Below are 27349 nucleotides of genomic sequence, written 5' to 3' on the forward strand. Positions count from 1 at the left end.
CATTCGTCTGACCAACTCTGTCCGCTGCACTGAACTTTTCGAATTAAAGATATCATGGCCGACAAAGAGGCGACCGTGTACATTGTCGATGTCGGCAAGAGCATGGCCGAGACCAACCATGGTCGCGACGAGTCGGACCTCGATTGGTGCATGCAGTATGTCTGGGACAAGATCACGACTACGGTACGCCTTTGCTTGCGGTGGATGCTGTGTGTTTTGGGATGAAGCTCTGATCGTGCGGATAGGTCGCTACGGGCCGCAAGACCATGTTTGTTGGCGTCGTTGGTCTGAGGACGGACAGTGAGTGCTTTACCGCGCTGCGTTTACTTTGGCTTGCGGGAGACGGGATTCTGACTCTGTGGAAGAGACCCATAATGAGATGGAGGGCGAGGAGGCTTATGATCACATCTCCGTCCTTCAGCCTCTGGAACAGTATGTCGTTCTGGATTTCTGCGTTGGACGGCCGCTCACAGCTGGTCAGGATCTTGATGCCTCAAATCCGGAGCCTGCGGGAACAGATCAAGCCCAGCAAGACTGAAAAAGGCGATGGTGAGTCGGGCGCTGTCTGCTCTGTGGACATTGCTGACGTGTAACAAAGCCATTTCCGCACTGGTCATTGCAATCCAGATGATCGCCGCGCACTGCAGGCATCTCAAGTACAAACGGAGAATCATCTTGGTTACTAACGGAAAGGGCGTGCTGGACACCGAAGACCTGAAGAGCATTGCACTCAAGATCAGACAGGACAGTATCGACCTTGTCATCATCGGCTCCGATTTCGATGACGCAGAGTATGGCTTCAAGGAAGAGAACAAACCTCGGACCAAGCTCGAGAATGAGCGCATCCTGCAGTCGCTGGCTGATGACTGTGGTGGCGTCTACGGCACAATGGCCCAGGCCATCGAAGAAATGGCGATACCGCGGGTCAAGCCCGTGAAGCCAACACCCTCTTACAAAGGCATTCTTACCCTGGGAGACCCCGAGAAGTACGACACCGCACTGTCTATCCATGTTGACAGGTACCCTCGCATCATGCAAGCAAAGCCCCCTTCGGCCAGCTCGTTCGTCGTCAGGGCGGATCTTGCACCAGGAGAATCACAGGCGCCGTCAGCTACGGCGACGGATGGTGAATGTCTTCCGGATCAGGATGACCTTACCGCTGTGAAGAACTCCAGAACGTACCATGTCCTGGATCCGGATGCGCCCGAGGGCAAGCGTGATGTGGACCTGGAAGATCTGGCAAAAGGCTACGAGTACGGTCGTACGGCCGTGCACATGGGCGAGTCGGAGTACAACACCATCACAAAGTTTGAGTCTCCCGCCTGCATGGACATCATCGGCTTTGTGCCCGCCGACAAGGTAATTTGTTTGCGTTGTTTCTGATCAAGCCCGCTGACGCTCTCAGTTCGAACGGTACATGGAAATGTCGAGAACGAACATCATCATTCCGCAAAAGACCAACGAAAAGGCCGCCATGGCTCTATCGTCTTTCATCCACGCGCTCTTCGAGCTCGAGACCTACGCCGTTGCACGCTTCGTCGCGAAGGATGACAAGGATCCATTAATCTTACTTTTGGCCCCGTCGATCGAGACAGACTACGAGTGTCTCATCGACACCGAGTTGCCCTTTGCGGAAGACATGCGCGGCTACCGCTTCCCGCCGCTCGACCGCATAGTGACAGTCGGAGGCAAGACGCTGCACCAGCACCGGAACCTGCCTAGCGACGAGCTTACACAGGCGATGAGCGACTACGTGGACAACATGGACCTATCCACGTTGGGGAAAGATGATGAAGGGTAACCACCACGCAATCAAGAAACCAAACAAATAAACGAATGCTGACAACACCCTCAGCAACCCCGCCGAGTACGCCCCCCTCGGGGACACGTATTCGCCCGTCCTCCACCGCGTCAACCAAGCCATCCGGCACCGAGCCGTCAACCCCGACAGCCCCATCCCCAGCGCCCCAGAAATCCTAACACAGTACTCTCAGGCGCCCACCGCACTCCTGCAGCGCGCGCAACAGCAGCTCGACGCGCTCAGCCGCGCCGCGGACGTGAAGCGCGTGCCGCCCCGGCAAAAAGGGCTCAAGCGGACGCGCGAATTCGAAAAGCCGCTCTCAGGCCTCAACGTCGAGGAGCTGCTCGGCCGGCAAAAGCGCACCAAGCTCAGCGCCGCAAACGCAGTGCCCGAGTTCAAGCAGGCGATGCGCGCGGCCGGGGACGTGGCCGCCACGCGCGAGGTCGCGCGCCAGCTGGGCGCGATTATCGAGGGCTATGTCAGGCATAGCGTTGGGGACAGCGGGTACGGACGCGCGATCGAGGCGCTGCGCGTCCTTAAGGAGGAGTGCCTGGAGCTCGAGGAGCCGGCGCTGTATAATGAGTTTTTGAAGCAGCTGAAGGAGAAGCTCCTCAAGGGCGACCTGGGCGGTGAGCGGAGGGAGCTGTGGTGGTTGGTTAGGGTTAATCGGCTCGGGCTGATTGAGAAGCGGCTTTGTGGCGTGTCCAAGGTTACGGAGGAGGAGGCGAGGGAGGTGAGTTTAACTGCTGCTGCTTCTGCTACTGTTGAGAGGATTGCTGACACGATCTGCGCAGTTCTTGAAATCGAAATAGGAGCGGGGCGCCCTTGTCCGTGGGAGAGTGGAGCGGCTTGCTCGCTTGCATGCATGCAAGCATGCGAGCCTAGTTATGTGGTTTAATGCTATGTCCAGCACACAACCCCGAAGCAGCTGTATATCCCTGGTTCTTCCGTACTTGTGGAATTCCTGCAACACGCACTGTAGGTACTATACAGTACGAAGCAAACAAACAATGCAAAACAGCACTCACTGCTGCTAGCAGAGGTCCTGTGCTTCCTGGCCTTGTGAGTGTGTTCGGGACTAGACAGATGGTGACGTGCTGGGTGTGTGGGTGGTGCTTGCTTGCTTAGGTATTTACTTGGTTGTGACACTCGCGCTGCTACGGCTGCTGTGTCCGCATGACGCCTTGCCCTGGCGCTGGGCCCTGTGGAAACTGTCCGGGCTCTGAAGCTGCCAGTGCGCTTTCGAGACTGGTGCGCTGTCTGAACGGGTGTTGGGATGGAGCTTATAGCGCGAACTGCAAGTGGAGGGACCACGCCAGGGTGTGTGGCGCTAGGCAGAGGTGGAGATATGGTGGGTATGGCTGGTGCTGTGGGTGATGGTGCTGTGCGGTGCTGTTGTGTGGGGGTGGGGATGGTTATGCTTCCCCGACGGCAGCTTCTACTTCTTAGTTCGTCCGCGTTCGGAATAATCACTTTAGTTGCAACCTCAAAGTTGTCCACCACCTCGACTTCTTTCTCTGTCGCTACCTGCTTCAGCTCGTCAACTGTGGTCGGTCTTTTTTGCTTGGCTGACTCCCTTGTGGTTGGCCTTGGCTTTGTCTTCTGCCTGTGTCCTTGGTTACTATAACTCTTGGTACTCTACTCGCGGTTCCAATGCCGGGTTGTCGTTTAGTTAGGTTTTTCGTTGGGGCGTGGGTACATGATACTGCGCCGATTCTGCTCAGTGCTTTAGTCGTGCTGGTTGAACGTGAGCACTGAGAGCTAGCTGTGAGGCTGCACTATAGTCACTGCTGTCATTACCCTACTTTGGGGGCTTTGTGTGACTTGCGTGTTAAGAAGCATGGCGTGTGAGAGTTTCCTGTGTGAAGGATGGGTTCCTTTATTGCACTTTGTGATCAAAGAAAGCCCACTCCACGCGCATCCTCTGACAACAACATCTTTGCTCGTTCACTCATAAAGCTGAACGCTTCAGTGCATAAGAACCTTTGCGCATAGCGTCATCACCGAAGATCCAGCACACAGCAAGCACACAGCAAGCGCACAAGCACGCAAACCGTACACACATACAGCAACCGCCACGAACCCTACCCGCAACCATGCCCTCCGGTACCGCCAACACCGCCAACACTGCCCCCAAAGACAAGAAGCCGGCCCCCAAGAAGAAGTCCGGCTTCCTCTATCTCCTGGGCAAGTACTTGGCCGTTGCGCCCGCGAACCCAGAGCTCCGGCAGAGGAAGCGGCGCCGGCTCACGAAGAAGAAGAAGAAGAAGAAGGGCTAGACCGGCCAGACGAACCGGGACATCGGTGCTAGTGAGAGAAAACGGTCGATGGCGTGGCTGAGAAATGAAGTGTAAGTGATGTGTTATGCGAGTTCTGTGCGGAGTTGACTTGACTCTTTGCTAGGTCATGTTTCCTTCTAGGGATATATGCGTATTGCCGTGGCCTGGTTGGAAACTACTAGGTGCGGTGTGAGAGCTGGAAAGAGAAAACATAAAAGGTTAAAATCAGGTAGGAAAAATTGCAGAGGCAAAAAATGGGTTATAAACAAAGTGTAAATTCAAAGTGGATGTGTGAATGTGTGATAGGATTTGAGTAACGGAGAGGTTCTATGAAAAGTACCGGGCGAAAATGGTGATATTTGTCAGTTCTGTGAAATGGAGAGCTGTGCTATCAGTGCATTTTGTCGACGGTCACCGATAAAGATTACTGCGGCCTCCGTGGTTTCGTAGTGTGCATCTCTCTATGAGGTCGTCGAAGACGTCAAAATACTTGTGATCCCCGTTGGCTTGCATATTTTCAGTCAAGGTTGCGACATGATCGAAGGCGTTGTGTATGTCGTGGCCGGTCTTCTCATCGTTCGAGTAGGGATACTAAGATCGTAGTTTATTTAAGGGATTTTAGCTCGATTAAAGGAGGTCGCAGGTGCAAGTAGGCAGCTTAGACACGGAATCGAATAGCAACTGCACCCAAGTGCCGTCCAACAACGAAGAAGAAGCTACAAGTCAAAAGAGAAAGGAAGAACCCACCCACCCAGGCTTCCGAGCAGCCTTGACTCTTAGAATGAGACGAACAAACAAAGACACAAAGCCGCTAAGGGCATGGCGTAGCAATAGCCGCTGCGCATTTCGAAGTGATTACTTACATCGCGCCGTAGCAAACAGTGTATCGACCCGCCAAATATGCGCGGAAAGACCGAAGCCTAGCCGTCAGAGCATATTTTTGAAGTAATGCCCTCCTGGGAACGGACCAGTCGACACTCTATGGACCGGAATTCCGTCTCATGGTGACCTCGAGGACCGGAATGCGTTGGATCCCTACCCCTATGGTTGCCAGGACCATACTTGTCACGATCCTCGTAAACCTCCAGGCTAGAAGCCTCGAATGAAGACGGGGAAATTCAGTGTCCGTGTACGGTATTCCTAAGCGGAATTTTTGAATAGCGGTGACGGATAGCAGCGTTCAGTACCAGTGATGATTAGCAGTATTCACCCTGTGGAACACTCCTGTTTCGCTTCTCACCTATGCCTATGCCGTGCTGCCCAGCTTTCAGATGTTTCCCGCATCTTCCAGGGAGTCGAACAAAGCTGCTTCCAGTACAGCTTTGCCTGCGGTAGGACAACTTGCAGACACTTGATGAGCTTCCTAAATGGAAGCATTTTGAAGCCGAGTAGAGCGACGGAAGCCAAGTCACTTGTGTCTCCGGGCCCTTCGGCGAAGATTGTCGGTCAATCACCAGGCAGTGCCCCCCAATAGGCTGAGAACTACTTGATGACTGCAGCTGCTGTTGCGCGAGCTTGACATGGAGAGAATTACTTAAATATCTTGTAGCTGTTCCGCCTACTGCCCTACAGACCCAACAGCACTGTCTTTAACCGTATTGTTGTGAAATCTTCCAAGTACTCCCCCGCGTATTTAATACTGACCAGCCTCGCCGAAGCCGTAGGCTTTATGACCTTACCTTTAAACTCTATTTGTTAAGCGGTAAAAGACGACAACAGTGGCCGAAATACTGGAAATTTTAGGACTTCGTTGGGTTTATAGGCCTTGGTGATTTGGGGTTTAAAATAAACTGATTTGGCTACTATCTTTCTGTAAAATCTTCCCGCTCATGTGAGTGGAGATTATAGAATTAAATATTGAGAGGAAAATGGGGGATGCTTACCATACTGCTCTAAGGCTAAAGCTATGTATCTAGAGCTCCATCAAACTATTCGCGCATGAATGACTGTTTAACCTTGGAGCAGGAAAAAATTAATTAGCTAAAGAGCTACCTAGCTACTGAATAGCGCTGGTTTTATAGCTGAAGACAGCGCTAGTGGCAAAGAAACAAGTAAATCTAACGAATGTTTGCGTTTGTTGTTTGATAAGTAAAAACTAACAAATGTTTGTGTTTGCCTGCAGCTTGAGGCTTGTAGAGACTTCTAGTAGCGCAGCGAACAATGACCGAAAAAATCTCTCGTATAAAAAGCCTACTACATCAAGTCGACGACGTCCTGCCCAAAGCGAATAAGCGGCAACTCAGCGAGTGCAGGCAATATTCTCATGGGGTTTTTCCCCACCTACGGGACTTTTTCCCATATATAATCCTTCACATGAACCAATTCTTTCGTCGACCTTTATACGCAAACAAAGCCACTCCTCAACCCAGAACACACACTAAACACAACCAAATTCTCTAATAACACTGCCTTACCTGTGTACTCACAAAGCCGTTACCTCATATATATAAACCGTTCACTCAGGCGCTCTCACTAAAAACCCACCATACAGCGAGCAAGCTACCGCGCTACCAACACAGCAAGCACGCACGCTCACGAAGTGAACCCTCAACTCTACAATCTACACGCAGCACTAGCTAAGCAAAAACTTGCCTGACCAGACTCCCACCTCCGAGGCCCCGGCGAAGAAGGCGGCCTCCAAGTCTAGCTTGCTCTTCCTCTTCGGGAAGTACCTCCGCGTCCCCCCCGTGCAGCCGCAGATCCGGCCTCGCGCGCCCCAGAAGGAGACGAAGAGCGAGGACGCTAACGAGAAGAAGGACAAGCCGAGCATGATGTTGCTGTTCGGCAAGTGGCTGGGTATCCGCCCTGAAACGCCTCAGGTCCGCCGCAAGTTGCCCAAGAACGGCGAGCGTGGCGAGAACGACGAGGCTGCAGCTAGTGACGATGCTGCGGCTAGCGACGACGCTGCGGCTAGCGACGACGCTGCGGCTGTGGAGAGGGAGTGGCGGGAGGCGGCTGAGGCGAAGGAGAGAATGTGGAAGGACGCTGCCGAGGCCAAGAAGGACCAGTAGGTTCTGGCTTCTTCTTGGGATACGAGTCTTCTCTGCGCTGCTTCTGCGATGAATCTGGGTGGGTTGCGATTGTGGCTTCTGTGAAAATGAAAAAAAAAAAACCGAAAAAACCGAAAAACCGAAAAACGAAAAGTAAACAAAAAAACGTAGAAACTAGGTAAGAAAAATGCGGAGGCAAAAAATGGGGTTATAAAATATTTTGATGTGCGCTGTGCTATGTGAGTGAGTGTGTTTAAGTGAGCGAGTGGATGACGGTGGCTTTATCTTGTGCATAAATCGTAAATAGTGAAATCCCCGTAGGGAGATATAACTTTATCCCCTATAAGATACACCCGCAGCATTAAAGCGTAGTAGAATAAAGGCAGAGAGCAATAATCGAGGCTATAAACCTAAAGAATAGATACGTCAAGGGGTTCGTAAGTTTTTATAATATATACGCACCTAAGCATATATCCAGTATCTACTTAACTCACTAACCTATACCGTACTAAACCCTACCCCCTTACACCGCACCCTCGCCCCTATTTCAATATACTAATAAGTTAATAACCCACAGCAGCATCCATTAGCAATGATAAACAACTACACTACAGTAACTCACACCATCAACACCTTTAAGCCTTACAATCTCATCCTATCCCTAATCTTTCCAATACCGATCCGTCTACACTCTACAGTCCACCGTACAGAAACAGTCGACAGGGAGCGATAGAAAGGCAGTCAGTCAGTCTATATAAGCTAGAAATATATCTGTAATAGATATATATAGCATCACCGCTCCCACCGCTAGTATAGACAGATAGATACACAGACATAGTAACTATCCACGCAAACAGCGTATATAAGCAAGTAAGATAGACTAAGCTCGGCTTTAACTTCTCTCTTCTCTTCTCTTCTTATCTTATTAACATCTCCCTTCTTAACCCTCCCCCTAAAACCCCCTACCTACTAAATCCCCACAAGCCACAACCTATACAATAACCGCCCCCTCCCTCCTCTTCCTCCTTCTCCGCCACACCCGCAATATAAACAGCACACCACCACACGCACAACAGAAATCAACATCAAACCAAAAAACAGCATAGTATAGCAGCAACAACAGTAATATTATAGCAGCATACGACATAACATCTCAGCGTAACGTCCAAAGCCTCCCTTCTCTCCTCTATTCTCTCCTTCAACCCCTCAATAAAAAGTCCTCCTCCCCTCTCTTTGTCGTCGTGTGTGTATGTGTGTGTATGTGTGTATGTTTCGTTCACTCACCCATTTAATTAGCTACCCCAAATGACCAACCAACCAACCAATCAATCAACAATGCGCCGCTGCTACCATCCTCATCAAGCGCGCAATGCTACGTACGTAAGCACGTAAGCATAACACATATACTTTCCAACAACCACAACCACCAAGCACAGCCACCACAAACAAACAAACAACAACAAACTAAGCAGCAGTCAAGCAGACAAGCAACGACCAAACACGTACGTACGTAGTACACATAACCCGACAAGACCAAAGTTAAAGCCTCCCCTCCTCCCTCCTCTCCCCTCCAAAAAACTAAAGACTAAAAGAAGGACCATGCTGCGCGTAAAGGCCAAAGCAACGCAAAGCAAAGCAATCAAGCAAGCAAGCAAGACCAAGCAAGCAACAACAACGACAGAAACCCCAGCAAGGCGCCGCGCTTTTTCAGCAATAGTATGAGTAGCAGTAGAGGAGCGTGTATTCAGCGTGCAAGCATGAGTGACGTATAGAGCAGCGAGAGAGAGAGAGAGAGAGAGAGCAACAGAGCAACAGAGAGAGCGCGCAAGAGTAAAAAAACGTCCAAAAACAAACGCAGCAGCAGCACCAAGCATAGCAGGCTCCCAAGGCCCTTTCCCCCCTCCAAAAAAGAGGCAAGCCCCCGCTCCGCCCCCCGCTGGAACCAACCAAGTAGGCAGGCCAAACGCCCGAAGGAGGCGTCTATGTGTCAAGCATCAACAGGAAGAAAATGTCCAAAACGAGAGAGAAAGACAGACAGACAGACAAACAGTCAGACAGACAGAGTCAAGGAGAGACGTTGCCAGGTCGGCGTAGTAGTGGTGTGGTGGTATAGGCCGTGCATGCCCCTGCCTGCGCTTTTACGCCACAGGCAGGCGAAACAACAATTCAAAAACTAAAGGAAAGGTGGTCCGTCGTGGTGGTATAGTAGTGAGAGGTTGTGGTACACAAGGAGACTCGTGACGTCAAAAAAGAAAGCAAGACGGTCGGGTGTAGTAGTGGTGGTCGTAAAAGCGAGGCTAGGCTCGACAAAGAGGGAGAGACAGACTAAGGAAAAAGCGGTGCCGACGGGCGGTGTGGGGGGCAGAGTGGTGGTTGTGGGGGTGGGTCGACGAGAGACGGCGACGCATGGTGGCGCGGACTGCGGGGGGGAAGAGACGATGATGCGCGCGATGATGCCGCTGCAACCCCGAGCGTAACGCATGGGGAGAGACCGGGAAACCTTTTAAGCATGTCGTCATGCCCGTTCGCCGGAAATGCAAGGCTATGCTCTGAAAAACTCCGTAACACAGGGGAATCTAGGTACGCAGTAGGAAAAAGCGGTCGAGTGGAAAGAGATGTTATCGTGCCTGTTGGCGGTGCGTCTTGCGACAAAGAGGCCGAGAAATCTTTAAAAGAAAAAAGGTGTGGGGTATCACTGGGTCTTGATGGCAGTGGTAGTAGACAGCCTGCTAGGTGTTTTGGTGGAGACGGCGGGACAGGCTGCCCGTGCGGCTGATGCCGGCCGCGCTGCGCGGGCTCGAGACGTAGCTCGAGTTGCCGCCGGTGAGGGCCGCGATGCGCTGCCGCCGCTCCTCGCTCGAGGACATGGAGTTTTCCTGCGAAGTGGTCGGGCTGGGGTAGGCGGGCGGCGTCGAGCGGTCGAGGTATCGGCGGCTGCCGTCGCGGAGGAGCGAGGCCGACAAAGGCGGCGCTTGTTCGGAGGTCGGGGTGACGCCGTTGGTGCGCCGCAGGGAGCCCGAGTGCTGGAGCATGGCGACCGGCGGGTGGTCGGGCAGAGGGACCTGCGAAGTGTACTCGCGCGAGAGGCGGTTGCTACGCTTCTGCTGCGAGTAGTCGGTCATGGCGCGGGAGGGCACGCGGAGCGTCTGGTCGTCCTCGCCCTCCTGGTCGTCGTTGTTAATGGTGGCGCGGCGGGGCCGCGAGGAGAGCAGGCTGGAGCCGTTCCTCGAGTACCTGCCCGTGGGCGTGGTGCGCTCGCGGTCGGGCGGCTCGCGCGGGCTGTTCCCCGCGCTGCTCATGCCGCCGTGCATGCTGATGCGGCGGGCTTCGATGCGATTGAGCGCGCGGCTCGGGCTGTTTCTGGCGCCGTCGTCTGGCTCGGCGCTTGCGCCGCGCGGCGGCTGCTGCTGCTGGTAGTCGCCATTGGTGTGAATGCTGCTGCGTCTGGGAACAGGCGCGAGGGCGGGCGACACGAGCGAGGGCGTCGTCGGGTTCGTCGGGCTGGGCACGCCTTCGCAAAGGGCGATGCACAGTTCGGTCAAGCTGCGGCACATGCTGTCCGCCTTCCTTCTCAGCTGACGCTCCGTCACGGCTGCTCCGTTGGCGGCCGAGTTGCTGCCGGACCCCGAATTGCCCGTCATGGCGGAGAGATCGAGCGCGTCCGAGGCCGTCGTCTCCAAGACGCGGAAGAGGCCGGGCGCAACCTGGACCCTGCACTTGGCCAGCGCCGAGTGCAGGAGAGGGTGGCTGGCGCCTTTTTCCGTGGCGGACACGGCCGTCTCGGGCGGGGAGATGCTCTGCTTGCGATGGTGCTTCGGCGAGGCGATTACGCTGGTTGCTTGCGTGGTTGCCGTCCGCGGACGCTCGCCCAGAGACACGGCGGCTCCAGAAGTCGGCGGCAGCTTTCCCGTAAGCTCGAGCTTCTTGATGCGAGATTTGAGTTCGTCTAGCTCGTCCCAAACGGTCGAGGGGGCATTAGTAGAGTCCATGGATTCCGAGCCGTCTCTGCCAGACTGCTGCTCTGCGGTGCGGCCCGAAGTTATTTCGGGCGAAGTTTCCAGGGGCGTGGTCGGCAGGTTGTTGCTTCGCGGCGTGCTCGTGCTCGTGAGGTTCGAAGGGCGATATCTAAGCTCGCGGCCTCCTTCGGTTCGGCGGGTGGAATCGGTGACGGAAAAACGCCGGTTCTGGGATTGCGCGTCGTCCTCGCCGCCTCTGCTCTTGGGCAGGGGGAACGAGCTGTGGACGGACATGCCGAATCGGCTCCTTTGGCCTTCTACTGCCAAAGCGGCGCTCAGCGACTGGTCACGGCCCGCTGAAGTGTAGGACGGAGAGGGCAATTGAGACACGCGCCGGTAGTGAGACCCACCGATTCTGCCTTCGGCGGCGCCCGACTTGACCGGGATGCTCGTGGACGTCTTTATGGGCGAGGACAAGGAATTGACGGGCATGGACTGGCGGGAGGCGCGGGCGATTCGAGACTGCGGTGGAGTTAGTCGAGCGGCCCAGGAACCAACCGTGTAGAATATGAGAGGGCAGACACAAGATTGCTCCGAAACTAAGTGTGTTGCGCATGAGATCGAACTAGAGAGACCTGCGATCCAAGCTCAAGCTTGGGCACATGAGAAGCAGGCGAAATGACCGCGGCAGCTCGAGAGAGAGGGGGAGCATTGCGTGAAAAGTGAAATGGACCATGAATCCCACTTACCCTTCTGCGCTCGAGTCGCGCCGTGTCCTCGTCGCCGTCCTGCCGCTGCGGGCCATCCTGTGCAATGTTGAGGAACAGGTCTTCATTGCTCGCGTTTTTCAGGTCGAGCCGGGGCCCGGCTCCGTTGGTCTTGGTTGCGCCTCGGTGGGAGTAGGCAAAGTCGTAGTCGGACTGGTCGTCCGAAGCCATTGCGCTGTCCCGACTGCTGCTTCTGCTCCTTCGACCAGTGTTTTTGTCGTGGGAAGCGGGGAGACTCCTGGTGCGGGAGTGACGGACGTCGTCGGCGTACGGCGGTCGGGGGGTGGATTCGGTGGGGGTAGTCGGGTATTGGGCGAAATCGTAGTGCGCAAAGGTTGGGGTGCGCGCGGCGTCTGAATGGCTAGGTCTTGGTCGCGTTATGAGGGCGAAAGGCGGGCCATTCGACGTCTCGAGGTGTGCGGGTGGCTTTCTCGTGGCGGGTGATGGAGCATCTGCGCCTGAGCCGGTGGATCTAGGAGTGAAGTAGGAGCCCGTGGATGAGAGGCTGTTTGGAGTGGGCCTTGTCGCGGTAGATGAGGAGCTCAGACGCCTGGCACGGCCGTTGCTAAGGGCGGGCGTCCCTGGGGCAATTGGAGAAGTCGGGGCGCGTCGCGGTGGAGTGTGCAGCAGCTTCTGATCAGACGCACTGTTCGCGTCTGGTGAGTGGAGCGGGGAGGTTGCGAGTGGCTTTCGCGGGGGAGTGGTGGTGACGGAGGCGGCGGGATGGGATGGGAGTTGTTCGAACGACCGGTGAGGAGGACTGGGCCTGTAGGTCATGGCCCCGGTCGTCTAACGCGGGACTGGCGAAAGCTGCTACCAGAGAGTGGAGTCGGGGAGGGCTACCGCGCCGAGTAAGGGAGCATAGCAGTGGGGCGTGAGATTCGAGAAGGGAGAGAAGAGATGATGGAAAGCAACTTCGAGTTAACTAACTAGTTATCACGAGGAGGAGGAGGCTGGCTAGCCGGCTGCCTGGCTGGGCTGGCTGACTGGGCTGGCTGGCGAGAGAGAGTTAACAAGCCCACGCGCACCCACGCCGCACACACGCACACACACACACTCATGCACACAAACATGGCAGCACAAACACGCACACACAAACCCAAGCACAGACAGGCACACCCGCTCCTAGCGCCGCCGCCGTTGTTCACGCACCCAGCCCAGCCCACAGACACACACACACACGCACACACAAGATGCAGCGAACCAAACAAAAAAGCCAGCGAATTTTGTCCCTCTCCCCTTTCCGCAAACCGCCTAGCCGTTTCACATCTGAAGCGGCTCGCTTGGCACCAAGGGAGGCTGAGATACAGAACCGCGTTCTGTAAATTAGCCCTCCCTATCATGCCCCATGTACCTGAGGAGCGCGAGGTCCTCGAGATGGATCTGCCTGCGCCGGATCCGAAATTTTGCAAGGCCGCTATGGCCGACGACTGCACTGATGAGCTGCAAAGATCCGCTCTGCCCTTGGCCTTCTCCTGCACGTCAGGCACGCGACGCCGGGCCGGAAAAGAAACGAGCCTGAAATAGGTAGTGCGACGACGACGACGACAAATAATTCATGAGGCTGAAAAGGCAAGTTCCATCGGTGGCCGGGTGGCAGGGGTTCCATTGCGGGGGCCGGCGAAACGTCTGGCCGCGCGCTGTCAACCCGACCGTCTTCTTCGGGCATGGCCTCTTCGACTGCCTTCACCACGTCACCAACCACCCGCCAGTCTTTACCTCTCCAGGTCGCTGCCCAAGTCCAAGCAGTAGCACTCGGACGTATGGCAAACCCAAGACTCCGCCGAAAGTACGAGTCCGGGCGGCCTTAACCTGGTGGTGCTGGTGGAGTGTTATTCCCGACAATCTAAGTATTGTAATGGTGCCAAATACCCAAAATACCGTTGCGGAAGGCTGTAAACTCTGGTTTCGTCTGGCTTGAGCTTAACTTTAGCTTTGCTTCGCAGGCAACAGGTGCAAGTTGCCCACTAACCTCTCAGTCCAAGCATGCACATTGAATAAAAAAACGAAGAAAAATATTTCTAGCACGCGCGCACTGCGACGTTGGTGATTGGGAGCTAGCTTTGAGGCGGCGGTGATTGGACAGACAAGCAGCCGAGGAACGGCGTTCTGGACCCTGGATATCCCCGCGGGAAGCGTCATCGACGGCTCTTTCAATTCCATCTTCCACCTCCACCTACCGCGCTACTCCAGTCCAATCGCATCGACAGACGAAGCCTCTACCATAACAACGACAAACACGCGACTACGACCAGCCATGAGCGTCCCCACCCCCACCACTACAGCCGCCACCAACACCAGCGACGCGCCCAACCCCAACTCCACTCTCTCGCACGCAGCTGCCGTCTCCACCTCACCCGACTCCTCCGCCAACGATCCCGCAGCCGCCGTCCCCGCCTCCAACACCAACACCACACCCACCCCACCCCCCCCCCCCCCCCAACCGCCGCCTCCCCCCCCCCCCCCCCCCTCGACCTCGCAGCCAAGCTCTTCGCCCACGCGCGCACCGGCGCCACCAGCGTCCTGCACACCTACCTAGCCGCGGGGATCCCGCCCAACCTCACCAACCACGCCGGCGACACGCTCCTAATGCTGGCCGCGTACCACGGGCACGCAGACACAGTGCGCATGCTGCTCTCTCACCACGCGGACCCGAATGCCACGAATGCCCGCGGCCAGAGCCCCCTTGCTGGCGCTGTGTTTAAGGGGTACCGGGATGTGGTGAGCGTGCTGGTGGAGGGGGGCGCGGATCCTGAGGCGGGTCAACCGTGTGCGAGGGATGCGGCGGTCATGTTTGGTAGGAGGGAGATTTGGGAAATATTGGGGGTGGAGGAGGGGAGGTGGGTGCCTGGGTTGGTTAAGGGGGGTAAGGCGGACGTGGGGGAGGGGGGTGGGTGTCCGGTTTAGGTTCTAGAGGGGGTGGGGAGTGAGGTCTAAGTGATAACGAGGTACTGTTCCGGCTAGCTAGCTGGATCACTGGCTTGGATGGATAGTGCTGGCGATGTACTCCTACCCTCTGTCTGTCCTGCCTGTCGGCAGTACTTCCTTCTCACGCTGCGGGCGGGCGAGAGAGTGGGAGTGAGTGGGTGAGAAGGGGGAAAGAAAGAGAGAGAGGCAGCGCCTCTCCCACCAACCCCATAAACAGGAAAGCCAATCGTACAATCACACAAGCGTTCAGCACAGCCAAGGGTTCAGTGCTTCTACCTACCCACCTTTGTGGCTGTGCTGCGAAAGTACTATAAGCGTTTCAAGTTCTTGGTCTCTAAGCTCCAGGCGCGTGAGGTGAGGCCAGGCTCTCGCTGCCTATAATTGATATATATATTGCTGCTATTACTGCTGCTGCGGCACGGCACAGCATAGCCACCGGGCGTGCCGTGGCAGTGTAGTGAAAATAGCAAGATGTCGCCTGTCTGTCGGTCGGTTAGTCGGTCGGTGGGTGCTGTAACATAGTTAGCCGAGACGATGAAGCAGTTACGAGGGTGCTGAGACGGGTTATAGCACTTGCCACAGGCACGGGCACTGCTACTGTTATTAACGCTACTGTTAACGCTATTGTTATTAATGGCTACTGTTAATGGCTATTATTGACGCTACTGTGTGACATTGATACTGTGTGTGATGTTGCTGCTGGGATGGACAGTGCTGGTGAATATAGCTTATGGGGGCTGGGGTGGGTGGAAAGGGGCGTGTTGTTGGGGGTTATGGATTGTGGATTCTAGGTTTGGATAGGTTAAGAGGTGGAAAAGACGTGTGTTAGTAATAGTAAGTAAGGGTAAGTAAGGATAAGTAGTAGATAGTCTTTTAGACGTATTTAGTATATAGTAATAGTTTATTTAAATAGTTTAACTAAGCTAGTATTAGTAATAAGTAATAAGTATAGTTGCGTAGGTAGATACGTAGATGGATGGAGGGGGTATAGGGTACTAGGGCTGATTTAGATAGGTTATAACTATTAAATATATATACGGACAAATATTATAAATCGAGCTAAACCTTCCTATTAGAATATCGAAACCCCTATACAAATATATAACTATAAATATAAAGTAAACCCCTCAACCTAAGTACAGTTACAACAAAAAGCAGATAGACAGCAAAAACCCAACATCAAAACAACAACATAATAACCCTCTATAACAGCGCCATCGAGTTTAGTAGCTAGTTGATCCTAGTTACATACTCATTCATCACAACATCCCCCAAGAACATCGAGAAACCGACGCCACGCCCACCCCGAAGAAGAAAAGAAACACCAGCTTGCTATCAGTTGTCCAAGAGGCGCAAAACGCAATTAGCTATACACTTACTTGCTTGTTTACTTACCTCCTCTGCACCCTATCTACAGTCTACACCCTCATCCAGACCAACCCGACCCAAACATCAGAAGAACAGTACGCCGAATTATCCATAGAGCCTACACACGCATTGTACAGCGCAAGCACCAGCGCACAAAACCACCAGCCCACCTACCTACCTATCTAAGCCAACCCAGCCTCAAAGCCCTAAAGAAAACAGCGTGCTCTTATCTGCTCTGTGCACGGGTAAGCAGGCAAGAGAAGAAGAAGTGCCGTGCCGTGCCGTAAGCCTGGCGACTACTGAGAGCAACGACGACGACGATGACACACCTTCTTCGTTACCCACCCACCAGCCAAAGCGGAAGGACGTCGCGCGAGTATCAGCCAAACACAACAAGATCTGCGACTGTGCAGCGTAGCACGGCCACGCACCCAGCTCGGCGACCTCCGTATGTACGTACTATGTAAGCCGCGCCTAGGTCGTTATCTAGGAAGGTAGGACCAGGACCAGAGAGCCAAGGCGCTGACAGACAGACTGACAAGGCGTCTGCATTCCAGCCACGCGGTTCGAAACACTGCACTCAAAACAGTCACACAACACACAACACGTATGCAAACAAGCAAGCTAGACAGAGAGCCGGTAGTCCATCCATTTTTCGAACTACTTTCAGCTAGCCACGGAAAACCCCCCAGAGGAGGCCCCCCATTAATCAAGATGATCATGGAATCAAAAACAACAGCAAAGGTCCCGAACCGCACATTTTTCCCATTCAAAAAACCCACCACACAGAGCGCGCGCGCACTGCGCTTAGTTCTCGTGGAAGGTGGAGGTGAACTCCTGGGCGGGCTTGGGCGCCTTGGGCTGCTCGACCTTGGACTGGCCCAGCTTGTCGGCCGCAAACTGCTTGGCGTAGGGGTTGAGGCGGAGCAGGACCTGCTTGTTGTTGAGCGGGTTCTTCTTCTGCACAACCGTGCGCTTGGTGATGGCACCGCCCTTGGTGGGGCGCAGCACCGACTGGATTTCCGACGAGTTGATCAGCTTGGAGATGTCGGCCTGCTTGACGACGGCGCTGGGCAGGAGGAAGTCCTTCTTCAGCGCAGACGCCTCGGTCGTGGTGCCGTAGATCTTGTCCAGGGCCTGGAAGGCGGACGAGGTCCAGACGATGAAGCGGCCGAGGTGACCACCGGGGGCGAGCTGAAGCAGGTTCAGGGCGTAGACGGAGGAAGACTCGACGCCGGGGATGTTGCGGAAGGCACGGACGAGGTCCTTGCCGTCGCTCTCGGGGTCGTAGACGACGAGAGGACCGCGGCGCTGGCGGTGGCGGCGGCCACGGAGCTTACCCTTACCGGCGCGGAGCTTGCGGGAGCCCTTGACCTTCTCGAGGTCGGGGCCGGCACCAACGGCCTTCAGCAGCGCAATGGCGGCAGAGGTCTTGGCGATGGCGGCGTCCGCGAAGGCGGTCGAGGAGACGACGAGGGGAACCTCGGGGACGGTGGAGACGTGGTGACCACGGGCCATCAGCAGAGCAGCGTTGGAAGAAGCAGCCAGGGCGGAAGCGGTAGCGAAGCGCCTAAACTCATCAGAAACGCGTCCAAAACTGGCGTGCACACCTGCACAATCACCGCCGCGCGCCACACTCACTTCTGGTTGACGTTGATCTTCTGGTGCCACTTCCTCCAGACCTTGGTGGGAGCGAACATGCGGCCAGAGCGGCACATGTTACCGAAGGCAGCCTGACCGGCACGGTGGGTACCGCCACCAGAGACACGGGGGATACGGGCGACAGCGCGACCTGGAGGATTCTACCGTCAGTCTGCGGCCATGGTGTCTTTGGTGTTTTTTCATTTTTTCGCAATCTCGAATCGAGGGATCAAAATTTTGTCTGGGGAATCACTAACCGGTACCCCAGGACTCGGCAGAGGTCTGGTGACCGGCCTTCTCGCTCACAGCGTACGGCTGCCTCTTGTTCTTGGCCATGCCAGTGTGAACCGTCCTGCTCGCTGGTCAGCGCCCATGTCGTGGCTGACAAGTTGTTCTGTCGTCTTCTTACTGGACAATGTCCGGGCGGATCGGGGCCTTGAAGACCTCGGGGAGAGGGTGCGTGGCCTCGCTGGCGGAGCCATCGGCGGAGATGATGGAAACAACAGGCCGGCTCGTCATCTTGACTGCTGTGATGGGGGGGTTAGTTTAGACCGTGGTGTTGCGACGAAAATTGCTGCAGTCTACATGGACATTGTGTGAGAGTCGCTTAGGCGAGAGGCTAGTAGTGGCGCTTGGCCGGATGAGGCTTAGCCGAAACGCCCGGGGGGCGCGCATCTCTGTGAGTGCCAACCAAGCACGCAGGACGCAGGAATCGGTCTCGTCACGCGACTGCCGGCGCATAAGGTCGACCTTTTTCTCCTCGTCAGCTCGGCCGTCGGGGTCACCAGACGCCACGACACGAAATGAGGGGAGCACAGATGGCAAATGTTGACGTCTTCGCCGTGGTACGCTCCCTGATACAGCGTCGCGTCTCATGGCCCCGTTTCAGATGGCGATCCTTTGAGCCTTCGCCCAGACGGACATCTCGGGCGTTGCCCAAGTGGGCAGATCTGGCAGCGCTGGAGATTGGCCGGGTGGACGAATGTCGAATGGGCGCGGCGCCTCACTTTACCAGTATCCTTACGCGCCTGACTAAGGCTGTCCAGTGGTCTCTGCGCCAAAAATAGACGGGACCGTGCCTCCTTAGCCGCCCCGTTGGAATCTCCATTCGCATTCGACGACTTGACGCCTGCTTCTCTTGCAACCCACTCTGCGACCACCAACCACTCCCGCGCCCCCCTCCGCCCCTCCACCACTTCGCCTGCTCCTCGACCGTCGTGGATGCCGCACGCCTCCGCCCCCGCGAGCACGCCGTGCACCTAGGTCGTCGAACCCTCCCACCGTCTCTGCGAGACTGGTCAATTCCGCCCAACCTCGACGAGCTCGGTCCTGTTCATCTTCGCATCGCGCGAACGCCCACACGCCCTCCGCGCCCCGGACCCAGTCATTCCTTTGAGCGCTTAAGTGAGATCCGGCATCTCGTTTCAAGCCATTCAACCCCAAGGCCACTTCCATCCTGCCTGTATGTATATTCCCATTCCCATGCGGTGGGGTCGCTGCCCTCGCCCTTCCCTCCTGCCGCCGTCTGCGTTTCAAAAGTCCGCCTTGAGCCTCACGGCATGTTGGCTGCGTTGCCGCAAGGGCGCTCGCCGTCTGCATCGCTACCTGCCGTCGCCTTTCCTTTCATCTGTTGTCCGTATGCCGGCCGCTGCAATGCTCCCACGCTGACACCCCGCCTTTAAAAAGGTCCTTTAGTCCTGATATAGCGCATAATTTCTCATCGCTCTCCAAAAAAGTTTGAGCTTGCGCCGCAACGCTCCACATTTAATCGTCCTCGACGCTCTGCATTCCCCTACGCCACCGACGCCGTGGTCTGCCATCCGCCTCCGAGCAGACCTCAGGCATGCCAGTTCAGACGACATCACGATCGTACGCTCCTCCCATGCCCTCCTTCATGGCGGTCTTTGGCGAGGAGGCGAAGAAAAAGAGAGCGGTGCCCGAGTACTCGGATAGAAATGTGCTCCCGGTGCGCAACGACATCCCGTTGAAACGCCCCGCGACGAGCAGTGCCGTCCTGTACAACCCAAACACAAACTTTGCCTATCACCAGCATCGAGGCAGCACTTCCACCTCGTCAGACTCAACCGATTCCTCTCCCACGACCACCATCTCGACAATGGACGGCTCTTCCATGACCGAGCCATCCCCCGGCCCGTCCCCGGCATCGCCTGCCTCCAAGACACCGCAATCGTCTTGCGTCCCGGATCTCCGGTCAAGAGCCGCCGTCGCCAATGAAAAGGCAAAGTCGGGCTCGCAAGAGCCCCAGTTTTTCGAGTTGCAGCGTCCGACGACTCCTGCAAAGAAGCCCCGCAACTTGAAGGGCTTGGCCGTCAACACCTCCAGTTCCTTGGGCTTGACCCGCCCCGCAAATACCGCTGCTTTGCCGGTCGCCGCGCCAAACCCCGGCCCTTCGACCTCTTCAGCGCCCACCTCGCCTTCGTTCGTGAAGCCGCCGACGCCACCGAGGCGCAGACCGACAAACCTCACTTTGACGCTTCAGACCGGCAGTGGGGGCGGCCTCCCGACGCTTTCCATTCCTCCGACTCCCTCGGTGAAGCGACCCAACACTCTTCGCCACTTCCAGTCATCGCCCTCGCTCCCACTATGCTCTCCGAGCGTGGCGCCTGCCGGTGGCATGCAGCTTCCGCCACCGCAGCAGCAGAAAGCCAGCAAGCCACCCCCGCAGGGCTTCGCAGAGGTTCCGATGGAGTACGAAGAGGAGGAGCAGGAGCCCAACTTTGACGTTCCTCAGTCGCGAGAGGAGAAGCCGCAGGCTTACCCCAATGGCCCCATTTGCATCTACGAATCTGGCGTGTACCTGTACTTTGAGCCAACGGCTGAACAGGCATCCTGGTACGACGTTGTTCTTAATGTGGCTAGCGAGGTGGCCAACCCCTTCGATCCTCCTGCCGAATCAAAGGAGAAGTCGGGTGCTGTTTCAAACGGCAACCCGACCCTGAAGCTTACGCAGCCCGCCGACCGTTCTTCGGTCGGTTCTGACTCGACAACCACCGAAATCGCCGTGGATCCCGAAGGCTCGCCAACCACTCCAAAGGCCACCCCTGTCTTCAAAGGTAAATTGGACCTGCCGCCAAAGCGGCCAGAGTATATACATGTACCTTGGGAGCACAACACCGACATTGTTCCCGATCTCTACAACCTGGTAAGGCTCATCGATGATCGCGTGCAACAAAAGAAGCGGATTTTGGTCCACTGCCAATGCGGTGTCAGCCGTTCGGCCAGTCTTATTGTCGCGTACGGCCTGTACAAAAACCCTGGCATTAGCGTGCAGGAGGCCTACGATGCGGTCAAGAAGCGGAGTAAATGGATTGGGCCCAACATGAACCTGATCATGCAGTTGCAAGAGTTCAGAAACGGTCTGCTCCGCGCCAACGGTCACAGCCAAGGCTACAGAGGTGGTATTCCGAGAAGGTTGTCGCCAAACCCTGGCCCTGCCACAAGCGGGGAACGTCGCACAAATCCCTTCGACGTGGATCCACAATCTGGCTCCCGCACCCCGCAGACGGCTCCGCTGCCTCCAGACTATGGGCCCGACCCGGTGCCGCAAAGGGCAAGCACGGGTAACATGATCCCGATTTCGCCCGGGCCGACCTCTGCTCCATCTGGCTTGGCATGGGCCTCTCCCGGTTTCCGTCGGACATGGGACTCGTCCCAGGCGCCTGTCGAGATGCCCGTGGAGCAGCCTTTTGTCGATCCCAAGGGTCACATCATCCCAGTGATCACTATTCAGCACCAGCGCCCCTCCTTTGAGCGGGAGAGGTCTTTTGAACGCGAAAGGTCTTACGAACAGGAGAGACCTTGGGAACAAGAGAAATCTTGGGAGCAAAGAACGCTGGAGGCGCTGGACAAGGGCAGGTCTGACAGTACAGCAAGCACAGCGACGATTCGTGCAGTTCCCAACTTTTCCCGTCAATTGTCCGCCCAACAAAAGGACAAGCCCGACGCTCCGCCAGCAGTTTTAGGTGTTCAAAAGCCACACCGACCCCAGGCGATTAATTTGGAGAAGGCGCAGCAAGCCGATTCTAGCAAACAGTTGCCCTTGAGACTCAACAGCCAGTCCGGCGAGCAGACACCGCTCGACAAGCCACGAAAGTCGAGTTTGTTCGAGAGACGTCAAAACAAGCCCGATTCGTTTGGTGCGCCTCCTACGCCGCGGACGACGGGGTTCAATTTGACTTCTCTCAGGCCAAGTAGTGGCCACAAGGATGCTTCGGCATTTTTGACTCCAAGTGTCGCACACTTTGCGTTTAACGACCAGCCGAAAGCAGACCGCCAGAACGATTCCGTCATTTCCATGTCAGATCGCCATGTCCAAAGATCCTCTTTGTCCGAAGCAAACGACGTGGACGAGCCCACCGCCTCTCCTAGATCTGCAGAGTTCCACATGACTCCGCTCAAACAGGAAAACGGCACCGAAAACGACTACGGAGTGCTTTCCCCCACGAGGTTTGAGTTTCCTAAGAACCCGTGGGAGAAGAACACCCGCGCTGCGGACAAACAGGAATCCCCTCCAAAGCCTCGGATGCATGCCATTCTGCCTCCTATCGCACAGTCGCCGCCGGCTGAGACGCAATTCCAGAGCTTTGGCTTCCTGTCAAGCACGCAGCCGCACACTCCTCCAGGCTCGACCAAACTGAACCCGTTTGAGTACACTCCGTCCAACGAGCCAAGTCCGATGGCAGGCAGCCGTAATCATGTGGACAGGGAGAGTTTGCCGCCCTCGCTCCAAATTGGAGTCGCGCCGCGCCAGGATCAGGACAAACGGCAAGGAGCAGGTCTGCGCCCGAAGTTTTCCAATCCTGACATTCAGTCACAGATCCGTCTTCAGGCCCTTCAGAAGAACATCGAGTCTCAGCTGCAAAACCACTCTGACCAGCACACGGCGGATGAGCTAGCTGCGCTCTTGTCTCCCCGCGCCTCGGAGTTTACTCAAAATCCCTTTCATGTCAAGCTCGATGCAGCTCTCATTCCTACCCCAGCCCGCAACGGCAAGGACCTCGAAGCGGACCGAGAGTATCTGGGATCGGACGTCGAACCAGAGCTGTACAAGGAACCTTCCACGCCCCACACGACTGACGTCGATCCACGGAGCCCCCCTCACGCAGGGGCTAGCCCTATCACGAGAAACATCTGGGATGTCTTGTGAGCGGCTGGCCTTGTTTGCCGTCTACCCTGGAGCGCTCCCGGTGTCAGAGCGCTGTGATGGCTGAGCTTCGACTGAGCCTCTAGTTGCGCCGCACACTGTATGGTTCCTGCGCATCTGCAGTGCGTCTTTCAAAGCCACCAAACGCCTGTGCCGAGCATCATCCGTTCTCGACCCGTGCCTCCTGACGGAAGGCTTAGCGCAAAAGCCACGATACGCCGCCCAGGCGCTCGAGCGCTGCGCCACCAGCCGACTCCCCTTGGCTCGCAAATGAGCAGTCTAGACCGCTGGCGGCTGGACATCATCCAGCATCGCCACGGCTAGCAATTAGCGGATCGTGAGCCGATGGTTGCGGCGGCCGTGCGTCGACTGCGCCCCCCCTTTCCTGGATCGAGGCGACGTAGGTGCAATACTAAGGCGAGGCCGATCGCAATATTGCACAAGTGCTGTTTTGAAACGGACAGTGGCTTTTTCTTTTCTCCTTGCGTATTTTCCTTGGGTGTTGCGTCATTGATTTGAACCTGCTTTCCATCCCGCTTCTCGAAACAACCCTCTTCACACTGACCCTCGTTATGGATCATCCGTTCACTTCCTTATGTCCGATTCTGGTTTGCGTTTTTCCTTTTTGGGGGTTTTCGGCTCTGCAATCGGCGTGCAGCTGCACCAGTGCCAGGGGCCCACGGCGTTGGGGGAAACAGTAACGATGCGCTTCGCTGAATATCCAATCCGTATGAAAGGGCTACGAGCTTCTAGCACCTAGTTTTTGGCTCGCTCTGGTTTTTTCTCCGCTGCTGCTGCTTTTATCCCCCGGGTTTCCTTTGAGCAACATCTGAGAGATTTTCCTCGTTTTGTTTATGTTTTTTCTTTTTGTTGTTCCTGCGTTTTCTTTTTCATGGCATGACGAAATTCAAGTACCATATCAGCAAAGGCGCGCTTGGGGGTGGTGTTGGCGCGCATTGCATACGGTGCGCCTCTTCTCGCGCGCGCATGTTGTTACCACCTCGTTGGTGGAGGACAAGAAGCACCTAAGCACCTAGCGTTTTTGGCGAGATGGGCGGATGGACGGGAAGAATACACAATGGTAGACGGAGGGAAACAATCATCATCATGGGCCGGCCAGCGCGAGAGAGAGGATTAGGAGAGCTGGGCTGGACAAGCATCGGTTTGTCCGCTCGGGCAGAGGGGAGGAAAAGAAGCAGTATGAAGCTTTTTCTTTTCCTCGCCCTCTCTCTCTCTCTCTCTCTCTCTGGTTCTTTGCATAGGGGTTCTTTGGAGCTGGAATGGATTGCACACTGAATTGGGATGGGATGGGATGGGGTAGGATGGGATTGGGCAGGCTTGGGCAGGGCAGGGCTGGCATTGGGATTGATTGATTGTTTTGGGAGTGGAGTACAACTAGCTAGCTAGCTACTTGGCAGTACAGCAGCAAACAGATAGGTGCAATAGGACGTGTGGTTTAAACATTAGTTACAGTTACAGTAAGTACTGCGAAGGTACATTTTGCTTTTGTGGTCTTGGTTTTAGTGTTGGGTTTGTTTCGGCTGCCGGGCCTTCGCATTGGTCGTGTGTTTAGCGCTGGGGTGGGATGGGCCGGCGCGCCGGCTGAAGAGGGAAGAGAGGCGTTCATGCGTGCGTGCGTGCATGCGTCGGTGCAAGGCGGCGCTTGCTTTGCGTTGCGTGCTCTGGGTTGGTTGGTGGTTTGCCGAGCGCGGTTTATGCACGCGTGCATGTGCGCTTGCGCGCGCTCTCTGTCTCTCTCTGTCTGTCTCTCTCTGCCTCTTCATTCACTTTTTCTGGCTCTTTCTTTCTCGCTTCTCGGACCTGGCTAGGTGTCTATTTGATATCTTATCCGTCTGTCCGTCTGTCCATCTATCTATCTATCTCAGGCACGCCCGAGCCGCGGGCCTCGTTAGTGTCTTCGTATCTATGTATAGGTACCGCCCGGGTATGTATGTATGGCCGGCCTACATAAGTTGTCTTCCTTCCTATATACGGATACGTACTCTGCCCCGCCGGACCTCGGCTATGCCTCCGTGCATATGTCTCAGTCAATCAGTCAGTCAGCACCACCACATCACGACGAGACGAACGGCTTCCGCGGACGCGGGTTCGGCGCCGTACGCGGCGGTGCGGTAAGGTGCGGACGCATGGGCGCGGAGGCGTGCTCGTGTGCTTGTGTGTGTGTGTGCTGTAGGTACGGATGTATGTACGGATGTATGTAGGTACGGCTAGATGACTGAGCAAGCGAGCGCGGACGATCGGGCGCAGGCTCATGCTCATGCTCATGCCTTCCGCTGCGGCGGGCACGAGGCGCGTGCGCGTGCGAGTTTGTGTGCGCGTGTTTATGAGCGCGGGTTTGTGAGTGTATTACGGGAAGACTGCAAAGTAGGACAGGGCAAGGTACGAGCAATTTAGTTGCTCCGTCTCCGTCCACACACACACCTCTCCAACTATACCTAGTAACGTCACCGGCAGCTCCAACAGCTTTGACGCTCACTAAGTCATCCCTGCCAGAGCCGTCACCTGTGTTGTATAGTCATGTGTACATATGTAGCCCGCGACGCAGACGGCAGGTGGCGATGTCGGTGTCGGTGTTCGGGCCTCGGCCGAGGGCGCCCGTATCTACATATGTAGAGTAAGTAATGCGTGCGTGGGTAGGCGGGTGAAGCGGGGGAAGCGGGGGTGTAAGGGCAGGGGGGTGGTGAAAGACTAGGGAAGAGGCCAAGAGAGGAAGGATACGCGCGCGGGACGGTACGGTGCCATAATGCCTGCCTGCGGTTACGGTGCGGGTGCTGCGTGCGGATCGAGTGGAGTAAGCGCTGGGGTTTGAGGTAGAGTAGAGCGGGGAGTGGCCGTTTTGGTGGGGGGTTTCGGCACTGCGGGTGCGGGGGCGGAGAGGAGTTGTGGGTGGGTGAGGGTGGGGTTGGCGGCTGACTGCTAACCTTATTGCGGGGGTGAGATGAGAAGGGATACTGTAGGGATTCGTTTGGTGTTTGGGGGTGTTTGTTGCTACATTTTATGTACTATAATTCTTTTTTTCTATATGATTTTTTCTATGGTTGGCACTAAATGTTGATCTGAAATGCTGAGGCTGAGTGTAGACTTTTTATTTTTTGGTCGGGGCCGAAGACGGTGGCGGCGTCTTTTGGGTGTTGATATGTGGTAGAGCCTGGTATACCTATTTTGGGTAGTTTGATTTGTTAGTTGTCCCAACCTTTCGTTGTTTAGACCAAATTCCTAACGTCACTCCTTCTTTTTATCTTTATTGCATGCTTTCATTTGATTTAAATCCCACCCATCTGGATACGTTTCAGATGAAGTAAATAACCAGTAAGAAGCCAAGATATAAAGCACAAAGAAAATATCGGGGAAGCTATCGGAGTTGCAGTAGATACGAAGCACGCTGAAAAAGCCGTCACTGACGAAAGCGGAGTGGAAGAAAGGGATGTCCCCTAAAAATAGGTTCTGAGAACGGAGATGGCAAATGATCGCTATTCTTTGTTCGACATTTGCATACCAGTGGCTAAAAATACACCAGTGACGTCTTCTAAGGGCGCACAAAACGTCGTAAGTTATGATAATGGCTTGTTTTTATCAGTAATTAAAACAGAGAGGCGTTGATGGTTCTAGCCGTTTTTAGCTACGGTGTCTTGAACGATGCCTAGCCATAAGCGGATGAGAAAGTGGACGGGAGAGTAAACAGGGTGGTGTAACGTTAAGTTTGGATTACTAGAGACTGCATCGGACTGCGATATACATCAAAGTACTGAATAGTACTTAGGCCACAACAGTGAGAAAACTTAAGGACGTGATAAATAGGATCGCTATATTATTCGACGATATCTAATAACCTTTTACAAACCTCCAAATGGATAGCTAGATTAAAGTTCATTTGCCCGCCTATTTGTATGCGACTTGACTATTAACTAGATCAACTAGATCTTAAATACAACATGTTCCAACATCAGAGTTCGTGAGAAGTTAGTTAGACAAAGCCCTTTAGCAAGATTATATAGCGTTTTTTGCGTTACAGTTTCTCTATATAAACGTCCTTAGAGGAGTGCAACTTGCAGTAAAAGACAATATAAAGTCCATCAAGGGACAACTCCGTTTTCCCGGCATCTCAGCAAGCAATCTGTACCTGGGTCGATTACAGTTACGGTATACAATGAATTCATGGACGTTGGGGGCGAGCGAACTTATACTTATTCTCTTCGCCTTACACACCACCCACCAGTACCAACCATAAGCTCAATTCCGCACTACTACAGTATCTATCACTAACACAGCACCTTGCCACTCTTCAACACTACCCCAACCCGACACCCAACTCCACTACCACGAGATGCCGAAGGCCCGAAGACTAGTGCCGGCGTAGAGCTCATTTAAAGCCTGAACAGGCACGGAGTCCTCCCTCCATGTCCCAGGCACGTGCGATCACCATAGCTCGAGCTA

General features: G+C 55.2%; 10 protein-coding genes across 10 annotated transcripts; 6 read left to right on the forward strand and 4 right to left on the reverse strand.

The window, feature by feature from the left end:
• Nucleotides 1–54: 54 nt before the first annotated feature.
• Nucleotides 55–2613, forward strand: K452DRAFT_310629 (uncharacterized protein; the record flags this gene model as incomplete). The annotated part of the gene is made up of 8 exons (XM_033543354.1): nucleotides 55–183; nucleotides 246–300; nucleotides 366–432; nucleotides 482–549; nucleotides 599–1359; nucleotides 1406–1797; nucleotides 1856–2534; nucleotides 2596–2613. 8 exons carry the CDS (start codon nucleotides 55–57, stop codon nucleotides 2611–2613), a joined length of 2169 nt encoding a protein of 722 aa, XP_033395451.1.
• A 3804-nt stretch (nucleotides 2614–6417) lies between these two features.
• On the forward strand, nucleotides 6418–7426 carry K452DRAFT_289721 (uncharacterized protein). Its single transcript, XM_033540879.1, has one exon. The coding sequence runs from the start codon at nucleotides 6852–6854 to the stop codon at nucleotides 7089–7091; it is 240 nt and encodes a 79-aa protein (XP_033395452.1). The 5' UTR covers nucleotides 6418–6851; the 3' UTR covers nucleotides 7092–7426.
• A 955-nt stretch (nucleotides 7427–8381) lies between these two features.
• On the reverse strand, nucleotides 8382–9093 carry K452DRAFT_64916 (uncharacterized protein). Its single transcript, XM_033546977.1, has one exon. The coding sequence runs from the start codon at nucleotides 8942–8944 to the stop codon at nucleotides 8546–8548; it is 399 nt and encodes a 132-aa protein (XP_033395453.1). The 5' UTR covers nucleotides 8945–9093; the 3' UTR covers nucleotides 8382–8545.
• Nucleotides 9094–9675, reverse strand: K452DRAFT_64915 (uncharacterized protein). The gene has a single exon (XM_033546976.1). The coding sequence runs from the start codon at nucleotides 9550–9552 to the stop codon at nucleotides 9244–9246; it is 309 nt and encodes a 102-aa protein (XP_033395454.1). The 5' UTR covers nucleotides 9553–9675; the 3' UTR covers nucleotides 9094–9243.
• A 124-nt stretch (nucleotides 9676–9799) lies between these two features.
• Nucleotides 9800–12570, reverse strand: K452DRAFT_310630 (uncharacterized protein; the record flags this gene model as incomplete). The annotated part of the gene is made up of 2 exons (XM_033543355.1): nucleotides 9800–11548; nucleotides 11776–12570. The coding sequence occupies 2 exons, from the start codon at nucleotides 12568–12570 to the stop codon at nucleotides 9800–9802; spliced, it is 2544 nt and encodes an 847-aa protein (XP_033395455.1).
• A 217-nt stretch (nucleotides 12571–12787) lies between these two features.
• K452DRAFT_64939 (uncharacterized protein) lies at nucleotides 12788–13685 on the forward strand. Its single transcript, XM_033546978.1, has one exon. The coding sequence runs from the start codon at nucleotides 12853–12855 to the stop codon at nucleotides 13318–13320; it is 468 nt and encodes a 155-aa protein (XP_033395456.1). The 5' UTR covers nucleotides 12788–12852; the 3' UTR covers nucleotides 13321–13685.
• Nucleotides 13686–14214: 529 nt separating this feature from the next.
• K452DRAFT_232192 (uncharacterized protein) lies at nucleotides 14215–14700 on the forward strand (the record flags this gene model as incomplete). Its single annotated transcript, XM_033537212.1, has 1 exon — nucleotides 14215–14700. A coding segment is annotated over one exon (486 nt), but the record flags the coding sequence as incomplete, so codon positions are not given.
• Nucleotides 14701–16532: 1832 nt separating this feature from the next.
• K452DRAFT_320343 (uncharacterized protein) lies at nucleotides 16533–18249 on the reverse strand (the record flags this gene model as incomplete). The annotated part of the gene is made up of 4 exons (XM_033544312.1): nucleotides 16533–17659; nucleotides 17731–17881; nucleotides 17988–18082; nucleotides 18140–18249. The coding sequence occupies 4 exons, from the start codon at nucleotides 18247–18249 to the stop codon at nucleotides 16897–16899; spliced, it is 1119 nt and encodes a 372-aa protein (XP_033395458.1). The 3' UTR covers nucleotides 16533–16896.
• An 824-nt stretch (nucleotides 18250–19073) lies between these two features.
• K452DRAFT_64986 (uncharacterized protein) lies at nucleotides 19074–23068 on the forward strand. Its single transcript, XM_033546981.1, has 2 exons — nucleotides 19074–19192; nucleotides 19417–23068. The coding sequence occupies exon 2, from the start codon at nucleotides 19574–19576 to the stop codon at nucleotides 22895–22897; it is 3324 nt and encodes a 1107-aa protein (XP_033395459.1). The 5' UTR covers nucleotides 19074–19192; nucleotides 19417–19573; the 3' UTR covers nucleotides 22898–23068.
• A 1345-nt stretch (nucleotides 23069–24413) lies between these two features.
• On the forward strand, nucleotides 24414–25395 carry K452DRAFT_64982 (uncharacterized protein). The gene has a single exon (XM_033546980.1). The coding sequence runs from the start codon at nucleotides 24536–24538 to the stop codon at nucleotides 25028–25030; it is 495 nt and encodes a 164-aa protein (XP_033395460.1). The 5' UTR covers nucleotides 24414–24535; the 3' UTR covers nucleotides 25031–25395.
• Nucleotides 25396–27349: the final 1954 nt, after the last annotated feature.

This window comes from Aplosporella prunicola (genome assembly GCF_010093885.1).
Source record: "Aplosporella prunicola CBS 121167 unplaced genomic scaffold K452scaffold_19, whole genome shotgun sequence".
NCBI lineage: Eukaryota > Fungi > Ascomycota > Dothideomycetes > Botryosphaeriales > Aplosporellaceae > Aplosporella > Aplosporella prunicola.